The sequence below is a fragment of the Nematostella vectensis genome, chromosome 2 (assembly GCF_932526225.1).
Source record: "Nematostella vectensis chromosome 2, jaNemVect1.1, whole genome shotgun sequence".
Lineage (NCBI taxonomy): Eukaryota > Metazoa > Cnidaria > Anthozoa > Actiniaria > Edwardsiidae > Nematostella > Nematostella vectensis.
Window position 1 is genome coordinate 17,635,479 of NC_064035.1, and position 22,699 is coordinate 17,658,177.

The window sequence follows — 22,699 nt, forward strand, 5'->3', positions numbered from 1 at the left end:
GTGGTAAATGCGTGTGATTTCAGGCTCTCCGCTACCAGCTCAAAGGAAAGTCCAGTTCGCTTGCTTGCGACTTTGCTTGGCCTCACGTAAAACAGTAAACAGAAACTCTCGAAACCTTAAAACCAAAAAGGGGCTCAAAACTTCTATTAACTCTTGAGGCTTTCTTGCCGGGAAGCGGGTGTTTTTTTGTTTTTATTTAAAAAAAAAGTTAGCAGCAGGTGTAAAAATATGTAAAAAGCTTAATTTCACGCAGTTATAAACTCTCCTGTTCAATAACTTTCTCAAAGGCTTCATCTTTTTATTATCGTGCTACACTCCAATATCATTAATAACCTGGATGCAAGAATAAAATAAATGTATTTTAATTCGAATAACAGCGACCTTTTTCCGTTAATGTTTAGATCAAAAACCTGTTCAAAGTTTAAACTATTGTTTTTCAAATTTTATGTTTTGGTCTTAAAGGGAATGTTTTGGAATTCTTAATTACGTAGCACATGTCTTTAAATGGAACTAGTAAATTGTTGATTGCCAATGTTTGGTAGGAGCCGTGAGTCATTAACCACTTCCCTTTGGGCTGTGTAATGTCGCTTGTGCTATGCCGGTCAAGATTGACCTTAGGGATGAGAATGGGGGTGACCTCAATTGCCTAGTGCAAACAGTATGTTTGCTAGAGCAAGATCCGTGAGCCGATCGGTAAGTGAATGTCTTATTAGTGTATTATCGTTAGATACTAACAGAAAGAAATTTTTCTATTGCTAGAACAAGTAGATATACTTATAAAAAGGAATTATACTAGAATTCAAGTGTACAAGCCTAATTTGTTAACTGCACGCTTTAGTGATTATACCAAAAACATCAATAACTAGTTGGTTGGATGTTTACAGTATATTGTAGCTCGACAGACCGTTCAATAACCAAGGTCCCGGATTAATTTGCTATGAACGCCATGAAACGTATTTGTTTCGACATAGCTACCAACAAAACACAGTTTTCACTTAGCTAATCGTTCTGGTACGTTTACATTTTGCCTGGTAATTTCCGGTTCACCATGCATTCGATGCTTTTTTCAAATATATTTTGTTTTTTAATTCTGTGATTAAGTTTTCATAGCTTAATAGTTATGCCGTTTTTTTTAATATATATGAGCTGCTTCGAAAATGGTATTGTTTAAGGGATACTTAAACGAAAATTGAATGAAACTTGAACGTTTTTAGTAACAATAGACAACCTTTTGGCTTGCAGGTAACACCGTTTCACGATCATCAAAGTATAGCGCGAATGTCCATGCATTACGCTGTCCATACGGTTTGTTCATGCGCCCTATCAAAAAAGCTTGAATAAAAAAGAGTTAAGGAAAAATGACAAGAGCAGACCGCAAGAACTTTTCTTGTGTTTTGGAGCCTTCCCCTCCCTGCTTTTTTACTGGGAGCTCCGCGCATATAGTGTTTTGGAAATGGAGTAATGTGTCAAGTTCACGTGGATAACCTTGATTTTCTGTTCGTATCCCAGGTGTTGTCGGATGCCTTGACTCAGATTCTTATCTTGTGCGGGACGCTCTTCGCCATCGCGAATGGTTTGATCCCTACGCTTGCGGTCCTAATATACAGTAATCTGGCCGATGAATTCCTTCAGCCCAACGCGACACTTGACTGTACTGCAGACCAGACCATCCAGTTGCAGGTGCCGCTTGGGTCTTCTGCGAACTACATTCTCTTACTAGACCTGACCTCGAAAGAGGTTCTGAAGGCGATGGTGGGTGGTATTGCACTTGGGTTTCAAGTCATTAATCAGAGTGTCGTGTTTTTAGGGAATGGACAGGAGTTATTAATGGCCGAGAAACTTCTAAAATCTGCTGATAAAAGTCAAAAACTGCTTGATGGGAATAACCCAGGGACATTTTTGAAGGAGACGAAACCAGCAATTACTAAACCTGTGCGATATAAAAACGATGCTTTATTAATTGAGATCGAAGATATCGAAATAAGTCCACATCAGGGTGATATTACCGGAAGTGCTTTTAATCATAAGAAATCGATGGAAGATGAAGCGAAAACGGGGCAACAGATCGCTCAGTTGAGAGGAGACTGGGGAAGAGTGTGGTGGAGTGACAGACTTGTCAAACATCTCGCAAGGGATGGGCGGGGGCAAAAAGTCGACCAAGAACACAGGTCCTGGATAGAGGGGCAAGTACTAAGGTCCCGGATTAAGGGCCGAGTACCAAGATCCCGGATACAGGGGCAAGTACTAAGGTCCCGGATACAGGACCTAGTACCAAGATCCCGGATACCGGGCCGAGCACCAAGGTCCCGGATACAGAGCCAAGTTCCACGGTCCCGGATGCAGGGCAAAGTACCAAGGTCCCGGATACAGGGCCAAGTACCAAGGTCCCGGATGCAGGGCCAAGTACCAAGGTCCCGGATAGAGGGCCAAGTACCAAGGTCCCGGATACAGGGCCGAGCACCAAGGTCCCGGATACAGGGCCAAGTTCCACGGTCCCGGATGCAGGGCAAAGTCCCAAGGTCCCGGATACAGGGCCAAGTACCAAGGTCCCGGATGCAGGGCCAAGTACCAAGGTCCCGGATAGAGGGCCAACAAGTTGATCGCGAGCCAAATGCGTCGGTTGAAACATATGCTTCTCGCAAAGTGGATGCGAGTTCGGTGGTGCGAGTTGGACATAGTATGCGCATGAATATCTTGTTACAAAGCGTTGTTTGGAGAGATATCATGACCGACGACTCGGCGAAGATATCAGTTACCAAACTTGTGTCTTCCTCACATATAAAGAGCGCTTCAATTCCACACTCAAGTGCTCATGATTTTATTAAATCGATTAGCATTTTGAAAGGAAAGGTAGCTGACAAAGTGACTACGGCCCTGAATGCTTCCACTGACCATACTTTAGCTACAAACACACTAAATTCAAGTATTCATGTCACGCAACCGAAGGTCACATATGCAGGTAACGCAACAGAATCTAATGTTACAAGTCACAATGTCACGCATCTGAACATCACGGATACGAGTAACGCAACCCAAGCTAATGTTACAAATTACAATGTCACGCATCTGAACATCACGGATACGAGTAACGCAATCCAAGCTAATGTCACAAATCACAATGTCACGCATCTGAACATCACGGATACGAGTAACGCAACCCAAGCTAATGTTACAAATCACAATGTCAAGCAACCGAACATCACCGAAGCGGGTAACGCAACTCAAGCTAATGTTACAAATCACAATGTCACGCATCTGAACATCACGGATACGAGTAACGCAACCCAAGCTAATGTTAAAAATCCCAATGTCAAGCAACCGAACATCACCGATGCGGGTAACGCAACTCAAGCTAATGTTACAAGTCTTAATGTCACGCAACCGAACATAACCGATGCGGGTAACGCAACACAAGCCAATGTTACAAGTCGCAATGTCACGCAACTAAGCATCACGGATGCGGGTAACTCAACTCAAGCTAATGTTACAAATCACAATGTAACGCAACCGAACATCACCGATGCGGGTAACGCAACTCAAGCAAATGTTATAAGTCACAATGTCACGCAACCAAACAAAACGGATGCGGGTAACGCAACACAAGCTAATGTTTCAAATCACAGTGTTATGCACCCGAACATGACGGGTAACTTTACACAGTCTAACAGTACCAGCTCAATCCGTGTCAACCGTACTGATCTGATAGCCATTATAAAGATTGGGGCATCTGGTAACTACACCATCAACACCTTGCCTCACCTTTTCTATAAAAAAGAACTCGGCGAGATGACTCTTGTCTTGCGCAGCCGTTCTTGTAAGGACGGGGCATCACGCATGCGCGAGTATGTGTTTTACTACTTGTGCGCAGCGATGCTGACCTTGGTCTGCGCATGCTCCCAAATGCTGTGCTGGAATGTGGGCTCAGAAAGAGGCGCCCGCGATCTATGTAAAGATGTGATGGAGGTTGTAAAAATTGAGGACAGCGGGGAATACCCAGTGAGCAGACATATCGGGTAGCTATTGATTTTATTTATACTTTCCGTTTTTAACGCCCTCCGAACTCCAAGTTCTTTTTTCTGTCCGACGAGCTCTATTAAAAGGGTATTATATCCAAATACCAGTGTTGTGGAAATAGTTCATGTGCACCACAGCTATAGGCCACATATAGTCCCAATGTTTTTCCTGTCGAAGTTCAAGTCGGAAAACTAAATACAGTGGGTTGAACGGTCTACATAATTTCCACTAGCCTGCCAGTTGTGTTGTTGTGTTGTTATGATGCAAATGTTTAATTGTTATCTCTTGTGCTGCAGTGATGTAAACAGCCTGCTCCTCCAAGATGGCTTGAACCTGAAGAACAGGTGCAATTTTTTGCGCTAATGCTTTGTTCAATACGATACACTCCACTTGAAATTACCCCGTTCCTAAACTTATTAGTCCATTTTATCCCACAGTAAAAAGGTGGATGGTTTATCTGGCGGTCTTGGAGGCGAGATTGCGTTCGTTATCCAGAGTGTTACTAGCTGTGGTTCTGGCTTTATTGTCAGCCTTATTCAGGATTGGAAGCTAACGCTTATCATGATGGCAGCGGCGCCGGCTCTGACTATCATTGGTGGTGTTGTTGTAAAGGTGAGATGGTGCACTGACTATCATTGTTGGTGATGTTGTTGTAAAGGTGAGATTGTGCTCTGATTATCATTGGTGGTGGTGGTGTTGTAAAGGTGAGATGGTGCATTGACGATCATTTGTGGTTTTGTTGTAAGGGTCAGCTGTTATGGAGTTACTTGTTTACTTGCTATTTTTATAATTGCATTATTTGTGATTAGTTATCCATATTTCGTTTTTCTACTACATCCTTCCATCCAAAACATCCTTTTTATACATCCACTTATCTGTTCGTGCTTTCGTTTAATCTCAAAGTAATGTAACCGAAGTTAACATAACATTAGGGGATGAAAACACAAACCAAACCTACGTATTTTTATAGGTGCAGTCTTACGCTAAAAAGCAAAAGGAGGCTTTCCTTCAGCAAGTGTTACCGCTGACCGGACAGGGCTTGACGAACATCACGAATACAGTTACAGGCCTGGCTACCCAGTTCATTGAGACAGATGGGTGAGTCATATTCAAATTGTACACGACACTCTCTACCTATCCGAAAAAGACACCACATCAACTTTTATCCCATTGCATTTTTCCAGCTTAAGGACTGGCCGTTTGATATCAGAGATGTCGGAAACGAAAATATCCTCCCAAACAAAATCGAACAAGCAATATCCTTGGTTAAAAAGCACATTACAAAGAAAAATAATTAAACACGAATTTCCGCTTTAAAAAGGGAAAGCACCTCCTACCCCGGAAAACACCCTCAAAAACAATCAGTTAGCAATCAGCCGTCAATGTGTCAACATGTCAGAACAATCGCTCTGGGTCCGGTTCCTAGAAAGCGGGTATGCTAATCCAACGCTAAATAACATTTTTGTCCAATCAAATGTCTCAAAAGCTTTGAAGGGCCTGAGCGCTAAATTCAAGTTTCATATTTTAAACCGAAATAAATATCATTTCTAGACTTCTTCACCTAACAATGTTTCTATTTATTGTAAAATGATGTTATACCAACTATGTGCGCTTTAAAATATGAGCATATTCATCACAGCGCGATAATAATTTATGCAGATGCGCTAGACTATGGATGGCGCAAAATTTAAAATTTTGCACTGAAAACACGAGTGGACAACAAATCACTTTATCAAGCTTTTATGGCAAAACACGTCTTGTTACCTGTGCAAAAATAGTTTTATTCCAGCCAACTGAGGCACAAAGATAAGCAATTTTACAGGAGATTTATAATTTGTGACTGCTAGCGGCAGTGTTCTGATTGTAATAGCAAAATCGAGCCCGGGGGTACTTATCCTTTTATAGCGTAACGTCTTGTTAAAAGACAACTGGTCATGAAAAGTAAAATGGCAAGAGAAAGTGTATACTACTTCCCCGTCAAATACCAATATAAAATATTTTGTAGGCTGTCCCGTTTGTAGTTTTGATCATAAATAGACTAGTAAAATTTATTTTGTTTATTTTTCTGTCTAGTCTTGGTCACAAGCACACCAACAAGCTGGATCGTCTGAGGAATTTGGTTATTAGCTTTGGCAGTGGCCTCGGGACGATGGTTCTCTTCACTTTCCTTGGTCTTGGATTTTCGTAAGTTATCTGGCTGTAAAATACATCTTGTAATGAATCATTCTTTGTCATTTCCTACGCTCAGCTGCTCACACAGGATACACCTGCTTATTGGGTATTTACAATTGTCTTCTTGGACATGCCTGTTTCCAGGGTATCATCTTAGAAACGCCTGCTCCGTTGGTATTGCTATTTGTTCAGTTGTCTTGGACACTACATGCCTCTATTTAAGGGATCGCATTTTGTTTTCAATTGTCTTCTTGGACACGGCTTCTTCCTTGGTATGTATTTGTTCAATTGTCTTGGACACGCCTGCTCCGTTGGTATTGCTATTTGTTCAGTTGTCTTGGACACTACACGCCTGTATTTGAGGTATCGCTTTTTGTTGAATTGTCTTCTTGGACATGTCTATCTCCTGGGTATCGCATTTTGTTCAATTGTCTTCTTGGACACAGATTCTTCCTTGGTATGCAATTGTTCAATTGTCCTGGGCACGGCTTTGGTATGTATTTGTTCAGTTGTCTATTTCCTGGGTATCGCTGTTTGTTTAACTGTCTTCTTGGACATGTCTATTTCCTTGGTATCGCTGTTTGTTCACTTGTCTTCTTGGACATGTCTATTTCCTGGGTATCGCTGTTTGTTTAACTGTCTTCTTGGACATGTCTATTTCCTGGGTATCGCTGTTTGTTCAACTGTCTTCTTGGACATGTCTATTTCCTGGGTATCGCTGTTTGTTCAACTGTCTTCTTGGACATGTCTATTTACTGGGTATCGCTGTTTGTTTAATTGTCTTCTTGGACATGTCTATTTCCTGGGTATCGCTGTTTGTTCACTTTTCTTCTTGAACATATCTATTTCCTGGGTATCGCTGTTTGTTTAACTGTCTTCTTGGACATGTCTATTTCCTTGGTATCGCTGTTTGTTCACTTGTCTTCTTGGACATGTCTATTTCCTGGGTATCGCTGTTTGTTTAACTGTCTTCTTGGACATGTCTATTTCCTGGGTATCGCTGTTTGTTCAACTGTCTTCTTGGACATGTCTATTTCCTGGGTATCGCTTTTTGTTTAATTGTCTTTTTGCAAATGCCTATTTACTGCGTATCGCTTTTTGTTGAATTGTCTTCTGGACATGTCTATTTACTGGGTATCGCTGTTTGTTTAATTGTCTTCTTGGACATGTCTATTTCCTTGGTATCGCTGTTTGTTCACTTGTCTTCTTGGACATGTCTATTTCCTGGGTATCGCTGTTTGTTTAACTGTCTTCTTGGACATGTCTATTACCTGGGTATCGCTGTTTGTTTAACTGTCTTCTTGGACATGTCTATTTCCTGGGTATCGCTGTTTGTTCAACTGTCTTCTTGGACATGTCTATTTACTGGGTATCGCTGTTTGTTTAATTGTCTTCTTGGACATGTCTATTTCCTGGGTATCGCTGTTTGTTCACTTGTCTTCTTGAACATGTCTATTTCCTGGGTATCGCTGTTTGTTTAACTGTCTTCTTGGACATGTCTATTTCCTGGGTATCGCTGTTTGTTCACTTGTCTTCTTGAACATGTCTATTTCCTGGGTATCGCTGATTGTTTAACTGTCTTCTTGGACGTGTCTATTTCCTGGGTATCGCTGTTTGTTCAACTGTCTTCTTGGACATGTCTATTTCCTGGGTATCGCTTTTTGTTCAATTGTCTTCTTGAAAATGCCTATTCCCTGCGTATCGCTTTTTGTTGAATTGTCTTCTGGACATGTCTATTTCCTGGGTATCGCTGTTTGTTCACTTGTCTTCTTGAACATGTCTATTTCCTGGGTATCGCTGTTTGTTTAACTGTCTTCTTGGACATGTCTATTTCCTGGGTATCGCTGTTTGTTCACTTGTCTTCTTGAACATGTCTATTTCCTGGGTATCGCTGATTGTTTAACTGTCTTCTTGGACGTGTCTATTTCCTGGGTATCGCTGTTTGTTCAACTGTCTTCTTGGACATGTCTATTTCCTGGGTATCGCTTTTTGTTCAATTGTCTTCTTGAAAATGCCTATTCCCTGCGTATCGCTTTTTGTTGAATTGTCTTCTGGACATGTCTATTTATTGGGTATCGCTGTTTGTTTAATTGTCTTCTTGGGCATGTCTATTTCCTGGGTATCGCTGTTTGTTCACTTGTCTTCTTGAACATGTCTATTTCCTGGGTATCGCTGTTTGTTTAACTGTCTTCTTGGACATGTCTATTTCCTGGGTATCGCTGTTTGTTCACTTGTCTTCTTGAACATGTCTATTTCCTGGGTATCGCTGATTGTTTAACTGTCTTCTTGGACGTGTCTATTTCCTGGGTATCGCTGTTTGTTCAACTGTCTTCTTGGACATGTCTATTTCCTGGGTATCGCTTTTTGTTCAATTGTCTTCTTGAAAATGCCTATTCCCTGCGTATCGCTTTTTGTTGAATTGTCTTCTGGACATGTCTATTTATTGGGTATCGCTGTTTGTTTAATTGTCTTCTTGGGCATGTCTATTTCCTGGGTATCGCTGTTTGCTTGATTGTCTTCTTGGACACGGCTTATTCGTAGGTATGCATTGTTCAATTTTATTTGGATACGCCTCTTTCTTGGATTAGCCATTTTGTTCAATAAAATAACTCTACACTGGAACATGATATAAATAGAATGAGAGATACCCTTTTGAATTGCTCGTTAAAGGAGTAAGAGTAGGATTGAGAGTTTATTTTTTGCAGGTATAGCACAACATTGCTGTCGAGTGGACAAATAAGCCCTGCTTCTTTACTCACAGTAAGTCATTTGATGAAAGCCTGAGTAAGTGCAGTGTCTTTTGTTTATTTTTTATCTGACCGTATGCTTTGTTTTAACGTGACGGTTTGCTGTGCTTTCACATGCCCGTCTACTGTGTTTTCACATGACCGTCTACTGTGTTTCCACGTGACCGTCTACTGTGTTTTCACATGATCGTTTACTGTGTTTTCACATGACCGTCTACTGTGTTTTCACGAGATCGTTTGCTGTGTTTTCACATGCTTGTTTACTGTGTTTTCACATGCTTGTTTACTGTGTTTTCACATGCTTGTTTACTGTGTTTTCACATGCTTGTTTACTGTGTTCTCACATTCCTGTTTACTGTGTTTTCACGTGACTGTTCACTGTGTTTTCACATGCCCGTTTACTGTGTTTTCACATTCCCGTTTACGTGTTTTGTTTTCACGTGATCGTTTGCTGTGTTATCATATGCCCGCTCACTGTGTTTTCGCAGGACCGTTTACTGTGTTTTCACATGATCGTTTTTCTGTATTCTCACATGATCGTTTACTGTGTTTTCACGTGATCGTTTTCTGTGTTTTCACATGCCCGTTTACTATGTTTTCACGTGATCGTTTGCTGTGTTTTCACATGCCCGTTTACTGTGTTTTCGCAGGACCATTTACTGTGTCTTCACATGACCGTTTGCTGTGTTTTCCCGTGATCGTTTACTGTGTTTTCACATGCCCGTTTACTGTGTTTTCACGTGATCGTTTTCTGTGTTTTCACATGCCCGTTTACTATGTTTTCACGTGATCGTTTGCTGTGTTTTCACATGCCCGTTTACTGTGTTTTCGCAGGACCATTTACTGTGTCTTCACATGACCGTTTGCTGTGTTTTCCCGTGATCGTTTACTGTGTTTTCGCAGGAGCGTTTACTGTGTTTTCACGTGATCGTTTGCTGTGTTTTCACATGCCCGTTTACTATGTTTTCACGTGATCGTTTGCTGTGTTTTCACATGCCCGTTTACTGTGTTTTCGCAGGACCATTTACTGTGTCTTCACATGACCGTTTGCTGTGTTTTCCCGTGATCGTTTACTGTGTCTTCACATGACCGTTTGCTGTGTTTTCCCGTGATCGTTTACTGTGTTTTCGCAGGAGCGTTTACTGTGTTTTCACGTGACCGTTTGCTGTGTATTCAGGTTTTCATGGCCGTCATTGGCGGTGGTATGCACATGGCGGGAGCAATGGATCAGATTCAGGACATAAGTTCAATGATGCAATCCCTGACCAAGCTTACAGGCCAAACCCCCAAGGTCCAGAAAGTTGTTTTGCATTTTTGGAATTTTTGGAATTTTGACTTAAAAGTCATTAGTTGTTGTCATACAGTGTTTTTTTTTTTTATATAAATTTTACATTTCAGATAGGCGAGGGTAAATGCGAAGCATCCCCTCATGTTGAAGCCAACATAAAAGAAGAAGAAACTCAAGTATGTAAACTTCAATAGAGAATACGCACTGCTTAATAAAGTGGATTTCAGATTTAATCTGTACTTTTACTCTGTTTCTATTTTGAGATACGAATTTTCTTGATGATGTTATGTTATATAAGTGATGTCATGTCACGTAAATAACTTATATAACGAAATGGAATCATTTTAAATATGGCGTTATAGAAGCTTTTTCCATGAAAGGTTTTTAATATTTACTTTGCATGCTGGTATTTGATGTTGAATTTCCTTTTTTTAGATATCAAATGAGTTTAAATCGTTGTGTGGAGACAAACCGGTGATAGGTGAGTACGACTATAGTGGAGCGATGTCCTCCACTAATTGTCGCCCTCGAATACCTCTATAAAACACCACGCTAACTCTTAACTGTTTCTTCACCCTTGGGCGTTTGAGTTAACGGGATATCGCTGCATATTGCTGAAGGCAGAGATGAAATTAAGATCAAAATCAAGCAAACCACAGTGTCTCAAAAGCATTTTTTCACACAGGGTCGATAGATGATTTGCGTCTATTAAAAACAACAAAGGAATATTCGTCACTATTGACGCCTGTTGCTTCCGAGAAAGTCATAAACATTGAAAAGGTAATTATTTTGTCTTCTGTTTTGTGGTTGAGTTTTTATTTCGTTGTTTTAATTATGGGTAATGAACGCTTCTATTAAAAGCAGGTCACGAGGGAGTCGTTGGTGGGGATGGTAAAACTCCGGGTTAAGGATGTCCCCTTATTGTTAGCGACTGGGTGTGGTGCCGCTCTTGCTGGTCTTGTTGCTCCAGGGTTCTCACTGATCTTCACCCAAATGCAAGAGGTGAGCACTATCATAAAAATCGAAACGACCACCGTCATAATCATCGTCATCACCATCATTATGACCATAATTATCATCATCATCATCAATATTTTCATTTGTTAATTTGATCGCAATAAAGCATGGAACACAAATCTTGAACAAAATCCCTTTCTACCTCATACTCTCTACCCTATGATGTTAGAGGGGCTGACTCAATGGTGTTCTTTATTATAACAGCAGTGTATAATATCTCTCAAGGCTGGTTCTCACTACGACGCAAACGGAAACGCAACACAAGTGAGAATCGGTCAAACATAAGCGCAAGAAAATCAAGCAGTTGCGTTTTCTTAAGCTACGTTCCAGTGAGAATCGGAAAATTACGTGCGCTGCGCTTGCGCTTATGTCCAAGTGAGAACCAACATTAAACCTTAAAGCTGTTGTTTTCAAAGAGTTTTTTTTGTCACTTGTTGTAGTACATGACCGATCCGGACTTGGTGTCGTCCAAAGGTCCTTTCTTCACCTCCATGATTGTACTGCTCGGCTCTATGGTGGCGTTTGGTGGAACACTCGAGGTAATAGAGCTTAGGGAAGAAAGACGTCTAATTAAAGAAACTTTTTATGATAAGCCTTGAGACCAAGTACAGTCTCCACTGAGACTTTAGTTGTCTTTGTTCTGGCTAGGGAAACCCTTCCCCTTGTCATTTTTTTAAGCTAAAGGAAGTATATATGGCAACTGGGAACTAAGAAAAATAGAAGTTTGATGCTTAGCTTTGAATAGAGTTATATTTGAAAAATCAAATTCTCACAAGTCAACTGTTTAGAATGAAAATCTAATAATAACATCATTATTTCAGAAGTACATCTCGACATTGTTGACTGAAAACTATGACAAGCGCTTGAAGGAAATGATTTTAGCAAAGGTAGGTTATCGTAAAGGTAGGTTATCGTAACTTAGACAAAAATTGCGCAAAATGATATCTTCTATTCTAAATAATAACCATGGCTTTTATGGTGTCCTTTTTTGTTCTTGAAAGACGTTAGAGGGTGATAACGCTAGCGCCAGAGCGTTTTATGAAATGGAGAGCAGCATCAAAGCTGTCACCGAAAAGGTAATTAGTGCCATATGAGTGTTGCATATTATGTGTTTCATACAAGGTAATCCCTGCCATATAAGGAAATGAGAGCCATTTAGTATTATAATAAGTGCCATCAAGGGATGCTCTCTTGGTGCCATATAAGGTAATAAATACCATTTAGTTTATGATAACTGCCATATAAGGTAATGAGAACCATTTAGTATTTTATTAACTTTTATATAAGGTTATGAGTGACATATATTGTTGTCGTGTTAATTAACTAAACACATATCTCTATCTGCAGTCTCTAGCTAAGAGTCTTGGCCCTCAAGTGCAGTCTTGCGTATCAGTGGCCTTGACCTTCTATGTCGCTCTTAGCGCCGGATGGAAGATGACACTTGTTGCCTTGACAGGATATCCCATAATACACATTGCCCGCTCAGTTCAACAGAATCAAAGCAAGAAAATCATGGAGCCGGCAGTAAAGAGCCAGGTTGGTAGAGACCTAGAGACTCCTTCATTTGCGCGCTCCATCGCTCCATTTTGGTCCATCCCAAAACATTCACCGCGCGCTTTATTTGATCATTCCCACAACTCACCGCGCGCTCCATTTGGTCTATCCAAAAACTCACTGCGCGCTTCATATGGTCATTCCCACAACTCACCGCGCGCTCCATTTGGTCATTCCCACAACTAAAAAGGGTATTGCTCGTAGAATCGATTCCATTGAGCATGTATTGTGGTTTTTCTTTGAATTAGATCGATGGTGACACCACCTGGTCTAGCATCACGAGTCTTCTTCCAGCTGACCTAGAAAGTACTGCATCGCGGAGTTACAAGTAAGGCGAGACTCTTTCAATGCCTTAAGATGTTTTATGGTCGTAGCTAGAATATTAAGCACAGGGGCAAGCCTTATTCATTCCTTGTATTTGCAGGAGGGGGGGACCTTATTCATTTCTTATTCATTTGCTGCATGACAATTGATTTTTTTTTATCTTACATTTCCAATATATAGTCTTACAATAACTTGTAAAAAGTAAGAATGGATAGGATTTTGGAAACACGTCTCACGAGATTGTTATCTCTAGCCAAGCCCTGAAAGAAATTCTTGGTAGCAGTCTAGCGTTCGCTGTCGCTAACTCCATGGTGTTCGTCGTGTACGCACTTTCGCTCGAGTATGGAAGCAGCCTGGTGCAGTCTGGGGAGATGACGCCCATAGAAGTCTTAAGGTAGAAGAATCACCACCACAATCGAATTCACGCTATATATAGTTCTATGGTGTTTATCTCACCCATGGTATCATGTGCTAAATGCCATACCTTAATGTAAGAAATTTTCGCGTCAAAATGGCCGCTGACGAAGATTGCGCTCCTAAATCACATGTCTGTTTTCTAGTGTGCTGATGACTATTCTCTTTGGGTCAAATGCTAATAACGGGAGTCTCGGGCCAAGTCATGCCCAGGCCAGCTCGACGAACACCGATCAACAACAAGAAATGTCCGTCTCCCTTGGTGTAAATAAAATAAGCCGAGCAGCGCGTCTTCCTTGATAGATGTGAAAGAAGTTATGAAACCGACTGGCTAAACCGAACGGATTTCTTGATGTAAATGACGTTACACTAACAGACTGGCTAAGAGTGTATTTGCATTTGTATGATGTGCATAAACTCCTAGCCACTACAATGGGTTCTAACGTATTTAACCAAAATTTTCCCATCGAAAACATCACCAGAACGGCCCAGAAAATTTCTAAATTCTTCTTCTTGAAGAAGAAGAAGAATTTAGAAATTAAAATTTAAAATATTGCTCACACTGATTTCGAGCCGTTGCGGTCACATAACTGTTTAAACTAAGTCCGGAAGGCTGAAGTATTTACTGACATAAAAAACGTCCATGGAAAACGTCGCTACAAATGTTTCAAGGATAGTGCACAAGGTTAGATATTCTACTGAGTCTGGCAAGGAATTCTAAGAGAGACTATACGGGGCATTTTTTAGGAAGCGCACAAGATTAGATATTCTACTGAGTCTGGCAAGGAATTCTAAGAGAGACTATACGGGGCATTTTTTAGGAAGCGCACAAGATTAGATATTCTACTGAGTCTGGCAAGGAATTCTAAGAGAGACTATACGGGGCATTTTTTAGGAAGCGCACAAGATTAGATATTCTACTGAGTCTGGCAAGGAATTCTAAGAGAGACTATACGGGGCATTTTTTAGGAAGCGCACAAGATTAGATATTCTACTGAGTCTGGCAAGGAATTCTAAGAGAGACTATACAGGGCATTTTTTAGGAAGCGCATTTTCCCTAGTGTACGTATTCATTTATGTCAGAAAATTATGTGATGAAAAAACTTTAACAAAAATCCTATAAAGGAATTATTCAACTATGGCAAAATCAACAGGAAGCCAAATATTTGCCAAGGAGATAGAGTCATTTAACGTTTGCACTATTTAATGGGCGGACACACCCTGGATCTGTCACTGTAAACAAATGTTTTTTTAACAAATTAAAACCAATTAAAGCTCTTCACGACTGCTGCCTGAACTATTGTTCTCTTCTCTTTGCTTGCTTTTTTTATGATGCTTTGACTTTGTTGATAGATCCACATTTAAGCAATCTATGAACAAATGATTGGTTTAATTCCAGAGTACAATTTAGTGCAATCTCAGGATTTATTAATGCAATCTCAGTATTTATTAGTGCAATTCAGGGTTTATTAGTGCAATCTCAGTATTTATTAGTGCAATTCAGGGTTTATTAGTGCAATTCAGGGTTTATTAGTGCAATTCAGGGTTTATTAGTGCAATCTCAGGATTTATTGATGCAATCTCAGTATTTATTAGTGCAATTCAGGGTTTATTAGTGCAATCTCAGTATTTATTAGTGCAATTCAGGGTTTATTAGTGCAATTCAGGGTTTATTAGTGCAATTCAGGGTTTATTAGTGCAATCTCAGGATTTATTAATGCAATCTCAGTATTTATTAGTGCAATTCAGGGTTTATTAGTGCAATCTCAGGATTTATTAATGTAATCTCAGTATTTATTAGTGCAATTCAGGGTTTATTAGTGCAATTTAGGGTTTATTAGTGCAATCTCAGGATTTAAAGATTTTTTACCTTGGTCCTCTCCGATCAGCACTCTGTTGGCACAGAGCCACGTGGTCAGGTCACGTGACTGCTCCTTCATGAACCAATGTACGAGCATGTGTTGTTCGGCGACCAACATCTTTTTACACTGATAGTAAAATAATGACAATAATAAGAATGAAATGAAAACGCAATAAAGTGATTAGTAACAAACATGATTATGATGGTAGAATGATAGACGATGAGAATAAACAAAGTGACAGTTTTAAATAAAGAAATGGCACTGATAAAATTAAAAAAACAATTACACTGATAACTATGTAGTGAGTAAGCTTTCATGCTACCTTCTTCTCTAGCCGCCCAATCTCGCCTGTCGGATCGTCAAGATTCTCTTCCGGTGTAAGCCAGACGAACTTAGGTATTTTCGAGGCTGATGTTAGTTCTTCAACTTCGCGTCTGAACGTGCTTTTGACTGAGATTATAACAATTATCAATCATCATCATCTACACACGACCATCATCTTTACCATCATCAATATAATAATCATATGAAAATCATAACCACCAGAAATAAATGGCAATGGCAGTTGGAATTGAAGTGACCGGTAATCTCACCATGTCCGTATTGGCCTCTAATATCTATTGGGTAATCTATTGGGAGAGATATAGATCAGTATAATGTCATCTTACCTCCTTTTTTGTACCTGAACGGATGTGATCTCCGAACATTGTACTTGCGCATTCTAACGCACAGATCTTCAATTGCAAGAAGCATTACTCTCTCCCTTTAAAATAATAAACACCACAGTGTATCTTTTTGATGCACAGACCAAGAAAATACAAGTTTAGTTTAGTTTATTGTCTTTGTCACACAAAAATACTACGGTTTACAATAGGAAATAAACAAAATAAAATAAAGAAAATATGAAACAATGTGACGGGAGAAGAAAACAGGGCGTAATCCCCAATTGAAATTCTTTCCCAACAAATTACAAACAATAAAAATTCTAAAACGAAAATAAAAATTGAATTATCTAAATTTAAGCTCTATGAAATGAGGTTGGTAAGAAGCAAGTTTCTCTAAATAGTGAGTTGTCAGCTGATTTCTGAAAGACGAAAGCGTAGTGCAAGATTTCATGAGTGAAGGAAGACTATTCCAAAGTTTTATATACACTAAATACACTATTTCTCATGGACCTTATCCCGCCCCTAGTATTTAACGACTGTTGTATCTGTAAGACAACTTACTCTTTCCAGTATATCGGTGGCTTGTTTACTCTCTCTTTTCGTACATCTCCAAATTTTGCAAGTCCATCCTCGACTTCGGCTACTAGGAGTCTACAAACTGTTTAATTCAGTTAGCAAGTCCATCCTCGACTTCGGCTACTAGGAGTCTACAAACTGTTTAATTCAGTTAGTAAGGTTAGTTAGGTGGAAGAGTAATTTGTTATCCTCGACATTGTACCATTTTATTTAGCTTGTGACGAATGATTTTTAAAGAGGATTATTATTTAAGAGAATTACCACTAGGACTAACAATCTTGATGAATGTATGCTGAAAATCTGACAATAAATTGAATAATAAATAATGCATTACTTCAAGTCAAAGATTTGTTTGTTATAAACATTCGCTCAATTGTAAAAAAAAAAGTTTTTGAGTGCCTCGCTTAGTACCCTGTAATCACCCATACCCACCGTGGCATGGCGTCGGTAAATGTCGGGTAGTCTCCTCGTCATCCTCTTCAAGATCTTCTTCTGTTAAGGGATCCTCGTAGAAATCTTCTTTCTTGTCTTGGCTGCTTTCAGTTTCCTTGATTTTTTTCTTCGCCTTTTCTGGTGTCTCTAAAGCGTTGCTTTTGTCTTTTATTTGAACTTTGATTCCATCAATTGTAATAAATTCGCGAGAATCGTCGGCGCAAAAGCTCAGGTTAAACACACAGTTTAAGGCTATTATAATCACTTGTAACTTCATACCGCTTAGCTTAAGTGAATTTTTGGTCTTTTGCTAAAAAGGATTCCCTAATGATTTATATATCCAGTCGTTTTTAATGAGATCTTTTTAAATGAAGAAAACGAACCTTTGTGTGATCAAACATGAGACAATATTTTCTATTTTTTAAGCTGTCCAATCGAACAATAATAGCGTTTCTAATTATACTGCTCTGATCTTTGTTCATTAAGTATTTATGCAGCTTTTGAGGCTGTTTAAACAAATAAAGGCATATTTTTATATTTCGAATGATTTTCTCGATACGTAAAAGAAATGAAAAGAATGAAAAGAACTCTTCAATTTGAGAGTTGTAAACAACTCTTTTTCGTATAAACTTTATCAATACGTAACTCATTTCGACGACAGGTGTCGTTGTACGGAGAAAGTAAAGTAGCAAACAGCAGCTCAGTGTATCACGCTACGTAATTATTTGCGTACATTTTGACCAATCACATGTTAACAACTACAATACCACAAAGTTCTACAGTAACCTTTTGCACGGATTGCGCGGAGTTACAATGATGATTCGCACGAGCTTCGGCCTACTCTTACTTGCCTTGGCATCCAGTCTATCCAAAGAAGCCCAGACGGATAAAAAAGAGAAGCCAAAAAATCCATACTTGACAAAGTTCCAACAGGAGGCTGGTGCGAGACCTACAAAGTGCCAAGGTGAGGCAAACGCAATAAATTATTTTTGAATAAGAACCTTTTTATAAAAACGTCCAGCCTGAGATTTCACCAAATTTTAAGAACATGCTAAGAACATGCCGAGATTAAGATAGCATAAAAATATTGTTTTTTTAGTCCCGATGCGTTTTAAAATGCAGAATAAAAATTGTGCTCGTAACAACCATATATATTATTGCTATTGATCACTTGAGAAATTCTCTTCCTAATAATTGATTGGGTATTGTTTTTATATACACTAAAAGTTAAGAAACATCGTTTAAAACATATTCAGTGTTGTTAGACTAAAAAAAAATACGTTCCATCCTCAACTGAAAATTAGACGCTCTTATAAAAAAGAGTGTATAATTTTATTATTGAACCCTTCTGGCCCAATTAGGCCAACGTCCAAGCTATTTCCAGTATATGCTTTTGGCGGAGGGTACGAAGCGGTTTTCTTCTAAAAAAAAACGTCAGATAACGCATGCGACACTGGCGAAAGGCGTTCCTAAGTTTTGATTTTTGTTCTCGAAAAAGGAAGGGTCAGTACGCAGCTCTTACAAGCTGCAATTTGATTGGGCAAATGAACAATATCCGCACCTCGACACAAATAACGAGAATAATAGAGACAAAAGAACTCCTTTGTAGAACGAAGATAATAGGAGAAAAAGCAGCTGCGTACTTACTCAAAAGGAAATAACCTAAAAATCTAGTTTTTTTTTGCTCAGTATGCAGGTTAATGGTGAGTGAGTTATTGGAGAGGCTCAAAATCACCAACTACAAGGAGACGTTGAACAAAGGCTACGGTCTGGACTTGGGGGAAGACCCAAGACTCCAGATTCACTATCACACATCGTAAGTTTTACGATAGGACCCACATCGTAGCTCTCACAATATATTATATAGAGAGAAAACACACACGATAGGCATTTTTTTTTAATAATTGATGCACTCACAAGAGATTTTTGCGGAGTGAATTTGCACCAGTGCAATAGAAAAAATAGAATAAAAATGGATGCTGAGGGTTTTGGCGGGCTTTTATTATGTTAACCGATTCGCTTACCGTAAATGAACTAATAAACCCCAATATCTAAAGAACGCCTCCTGTCTAATAAACGCCCCTTATATGCTTTTAAATTTGTATTGAACGCCCCTCTTTGATAAACGCCCCCCCCCCCCCCCCCTCTACCCTCCCAGCTTAAAAACAAACGACATAGGAATATACCGTTAATAAAACCGTGACTGGACAACTATTCTTATCATCCGAACAGTGAACTTCGCCTCGCCGATGTACTCGATGACTTGTGCGACCGCGTCAAATTGTACCGCGCGAGGGCTGGGCCTGCGTTTCCTTACATTAAGGGAGGTACAATAGCCTTCATAAACCAAAAACCTTTGCATTTCTCTATGTGTGTGAGTGAAATAGCTGCTAGTTTCAGTAATGTGCTGCTTTGTTTTGGATGCTTGAAGGTTGAAAAAAAAGTTTTGCATTTTTTTAATCAGCCAAAAGTCATCTACGAGAGGCCATGGATGATTTGGCGGCAAGGTCCAAGGTTGGACTGAAGTTTCACGTGCCAGACGACGTCATAGAGGATTATACTTATGAAGTTGTGCGCATGAAATTCCAGGTTTGTGCCTAGAACACCCCCCCACCCTTCAGATTACCAGCCCCATTCCACTCACATGCCCTACCCCATCCCCCTCAACCCCTCACATCACTTGCCCCATCCCCCTCACATGAACTGCCCCATCCCCCTCACATCACCTGCCCCATCCCCCTCACATCACGTGTCCCATCCCCCTCACATCACCTGCCCCATACCCCTTACATCACCTGCCACATCCCCCTCACATCACCTGCCCCATACCCCTCACATCACCTATTCCATCCCCCTCACATCACCTGCCCCATCCCCATCACATCACCTGCCACATCCCCCTCACATCACCTGCCCCATACCCCTCACATCACCTATCCCATCCCCCTCACATCACTTGCCCCATCCCCATCACATCACTTGCCCCATCCCCCTCACATCACCTGCCCCATTCCCCTCACATCACCTGCCCCATTCCCCTCACATCACCTGCCACATCCCCCTCACATCACCTGCCCCATACCCCTCACATCACCTATCCCATCCCCCTCACATCACTTGCCCCATCCCCATCACATCACTTGCCCCATCCCCCTCACATCACCTGCCCCATTCCCCTCACATCACCTGCCCCATTTCCTTCACATCACCTGCCACATCCCCCTCACATCACCTATCCCATCCCCCTCACATCACCTGCCCCATTCCCCTCACATCACCTGCCACAACCCCATCACATCACCTGCCACATCCCCCTCACATCACCTGCCCCATCCCCCTCACATCACCTGCCCCATCCCCATCACATCACTTGCCCCATCACATAACCTGCCCCATCCCCCTCACATCACCTGCCACATCCCCCTCACATCACCTGCCACAACCCCATCACATCACCTGCCCCATCCCCCTCACATCACCTGCCCCATCCCCCTCACATCACCTGCCCCATCCCCATCACATCACTTGCCCCATCCCCCTCACATCACTTTCCCCATCCCCCTCACATCACCTGCCGCATCTCCCTCACATCACCTGCCCCATCCCCCTCACATCACCTGCCCCATCCCCATCACATCACTTGCCCTATCCCCCTCACATCACTTGCCCCATTCCCCTCACATCACTTGCCCCATCCTCCTCACATCACTTGCCCCATTCTCCTCACATCACCTGCCCCATTCCCCTCACATCACCTACCCCATCCCCCTCACATCACCTGCCCCATCCCCCTCACATCACCTGCCCCATTCCCCTCACATCACCTGCCACATCCCCCTCACATCACCTGCCCCATCCCCCTCACATCACCTGCCCCATTCCCCTCACATCACCTGTCCCATTCCCCTTACATCACCTGCCCCATCTCCCCTACATCACCTGCCCAATGCCCCTCACATCACCTGCCCCATTCCCCTTACATCACCTGTCCCCTTAGATCATCTGCTCCAAACCATCATAAAACCTGTCCCAAATATGCATCTCCTGTCATACGTCACATCACAAGCCCCATCCTCCTCATAACACATATATAATTAAAAAATCCTGCTCAAAATGTATTTCACTTCACTGGAGGTGTTTGAAAGATTCAGGATTCTTTTTCAGTGCGTTCACATGCTTGAGTTATTCGAAGAAGTAATCGAAGAGTGGTACTTTGAGCACCAGGATCAAGACCTTATGACCTGGCTATGCCGCGAGCGAGTACTAAAGATCGATGAACAAGGTACAACATCATCACCAACATCGTCTATCCTTATTAATGGAGTTTTAACCTTCTTTATCATCATCATCATCATGACTAACATCATATCATCACATAGGCAAGATTGCGATGATCATCATCATCACCTTAAGGCCTGGCTAAACTAGGAGACATGTCGAGCGCGACATGTACCGTGCGACATGTCTCTTAAATGTTTCCTAGTTTAGCCACCACCAAAAACATGTAGTGCGCGACAAATTTTGTAGAGCGACACGAAAATGTTTCTCAACTATCTGAGAAATTTTATTTTATTATTTCATTGTCGCTTCTACAAGATTTGGCGCGCGCTATAATGTCTCTTTGGGTGGCTAAACTATTAGACATGTCGCCTAGTTTAGCCAGGCCTTTAAGCTTCTGTCTTTACTTTAAATATTGAGTTCACAACATTTGGGTAATCAAAAAATTTGCATCAAATGTTTGTTGATTGTTTTCAGGGTGTCTGAATGCTTCCACTGCAATGCCTGCCGATTACTTTGATGCTTTTGAAGATAACCACAATGCCACCAAAAAATCTGAAATTCCAATGAGAGAAAAACAAAGAGAAGACATGTAAATGCTATTAATAAAGGAGTTTAGATAGGGCCTCCATTAGATAAGACCTGCATGCAAGAAGTTGTATCATCTAAAGTTAAATCACGGAATATGGGTAATAGCAGTGCTGTAACACCCCTTGGGGCTTGTCCCAACCTAAATCTTTTTTTTGATAAAAAGAAAATGACCAGTAGGGGTGCTCCTCAGTATTTCGAGGTCTGCTATGGTTGTGTATTAGTCTTTAAAAAAGTATACTACAGCAAAATCCGGGTAGCATGCCTCTTCCTACTTCTGGTTTACATGTACATAGATGACATCATTGGGACAAAAACCATTAAACGACTTTGGAAATAGTTTTACGAATGTTTGCATCCACATTAAGTAATGATTTGCAGCATTAGACATAAGCGCTAGTTGACAATGGAATGGTGAAAAGGTGTTCATTTTCTATTCTTTGATGTGGGTTTTTAATTAGAAAAGCAAGGAAGTCGTTTGTTTTCAAAAGATTGATTTCAGCACTCCAAAAAAACACTTGGTCAAATTGAGGAAAACGTCTGAGAGCAATGCTTCCGTTTTTGTGATAAAAATGCCTTTGTTCTCTCACCCCTATTGACTGAAAAGTATTTGTTTAGATGTTTTCCTGTAAAAGAGCTAAAAGAAATTTGCTTTCAGCTACGTTTGACTGTAAGCATTTCACAAATACTATAAGACAAATATAATTAAAAAAGTGAGGATGTGTTTGTTGCTTCAATCCTACTGTATTTGCTTTCCTTCTTAGCTGG

General features: G+C 40.7%; 3 protein-coding genes across 5 annotated transcripts; 2 read left to right on the plus strand and 1 right to left on the minus strand.

Annotated features, from left to right (window-relative positions):
* Positions 1-43: 43 nt before the first annotated feature.
* LOC5508795 lies at positions 44-14,827 on the plus strand. Of its 2 annotated transcripts, none has more exons than XM_048721785.1 (19): positions 44-693; positions 1,510-4,013; positions 4,311-4,358; positions 4,452-4,626; positions 4,985-5,112; positions 6,088-6,198; positions 8,892-8,946; positions 10,111-10,224; positions 10,332-10,397; positions 10,657-10,702; positions 10,907-11,001; positions 11,083-11,223; positions 11,679-11,777; positions 12,060-12,125; positions 12,240-12,314; positions 12,586-12,774; positions 13,041-13,120; positions 13,370-13,510; positions 13,677-14,827. In XM_048721785.1, the coding sequence occupies exons 1-19, from the start codon at positions 661-663 to the stop codon at positions 13,828-13,830; spliced, it is 4,320 nt and encodes a 1,439-aa protein (XP_048577742.1). In that variant the 5' UTR covers positions 44-660; the 3' UTR covers positions 13,831-14,827. The 2 variants fall into 2 exon arrangements, with proteins under 2 accessions (XP_048577742.1, XP_048577747.1); XM_048721790.1 differs by having other exon boundaries at positions 11,086-11,223.
* On the minus strand, positions 11,414-17,504 carry LOC5508794 (protein canopy homolog 3). 2 transcript variants are annotated; one of them, XM_032377562.2, is made up of 6 exons: positions 17,066-17,504; positions 16,619-16,715; positions 16,061-16,155; positions 15,715-15,842; positions 15,401-15,518; positions 11,414-11,786 (listed from the first exon to the last, which is right to left on the minus strand). In XM_032377562.2, exons 1-6 carry the CDS (start codon positions 17,340-17,342, stop codon positions 11,749-11,751), a joined length of 753 nt encoding a protein of 250 aa, XP_032233453.2. In that variant the 5' UTR covers positions 17,343-17,504; the 3' UTR covers positions 11,414-11,748. The 2 variants fall into 2 exon arrangements, with proteins under 2 accessions (XP_032233453.2, XP_032233452.2); XM_032377561.2 differs by lacking the exon at positions 11,414-11,786 and adding an exon at positions 14,717-14,900 and having other exon boundaries at positions 17,066-17,499.
* A 189-nt stretch (positions 17,505-17,693) lies between these two features.
* Positions 17,694-22,655, plus strand: LOC5508778 (protein canopy 4). The gene is made up of 6 exons (XM_001629307.3): positions 17,694-18,029; positions 18,755-18,881; positions 19,298-19,392; positions 19,530-19,654; positions 21,230-21,347; positions 21,821-22,655. The coding sequence occupies exons 1-6, from the start codon at positions 17,879-17,881 to the stop codon at positions 21,937-21,939; spliced, it is 735 nt and encodes a 244-aa protein (XP_001629357.2). The 5' UTR covers positions 17,694-17,878; the 3' UTR covers positions 21,940-22,655.
* Positions 22,656-22,699: the final 44 nt, after the last annotated feature.

What these genes read in the sequence shown, in the direction of transcription:
- LOC5508795 (XM_048721785.1), top strand. Translation starts at nt 661, where the DNA reads ATGTTTGCTAGAGCAAGATCCGTGAGCCGATCG. An exon ending in TTGGTGGTGTTGTTGTAAAG is followed by an intron (nt 4,627 to 4,984) that starts GTGAGATGGTGC and finishes GTATTTTTATAG; the next exon opens with GTGCAGTCTTACGCTAAAAA. An exon ending in CGTTTGGTGGAACACTCGAG is followed by an intron (nt 11,778 to 12,059) that starts GTAATAGAGCTT and finishes TCATTATTTCAG; the next exon opens with AAGTACATCTCGACATTGTT.
- LOC5508778 (XM_001629307.3), top strand. Translation starts at nt 17,879, where the DNA reads ATGATGATTCGCACGAGCTTCGGCCTACTCTTACTTGCCTTGGCATCC. An exon ending in CAGATTCACTATCACACATC is followed by an intron (nt 18,882 to 19,297) that starts GTAAGTTTTACG and finishes TCATCCGAACAG; the next exon opens with TGAACTTCGCCTCGCCGATG. An exon ending in GTTTCCTTACATTAAGGGAG is followed by an intron (nt 19,393 to 19,529) that starts GTACAATAGCCT and finishes TTTTTTAATCAG; the next exon opens with CCAAAAGTCATCTACGAGAG.
- LOC5508794 (XM_032377561.2), bottom strand. Translation starts at nt 17,342, where the DNA reads ATGAAGTTACAAGTGATTATAATAGCCTTAAACTGTGTGTTTAACCTG. An exon ending in CCACCGATATACTGGAAAGA is followed by an intron (nt 16,156 to 16,618) that starts GTAAGTTGTCTT and finishes ATTATTTTAAAG; the next exon opens with GGAGAGAGTAATGCTTCTTG. An exon ending in GCTGATCGGAGAGGACCAAG is followed by an intron (nt 14,901 to 15,400) that starts GTAAAAAATCTT and finishes ATTTGTTCATAG; the next exon opens with ATTGCTTAAATGTGGATCTA.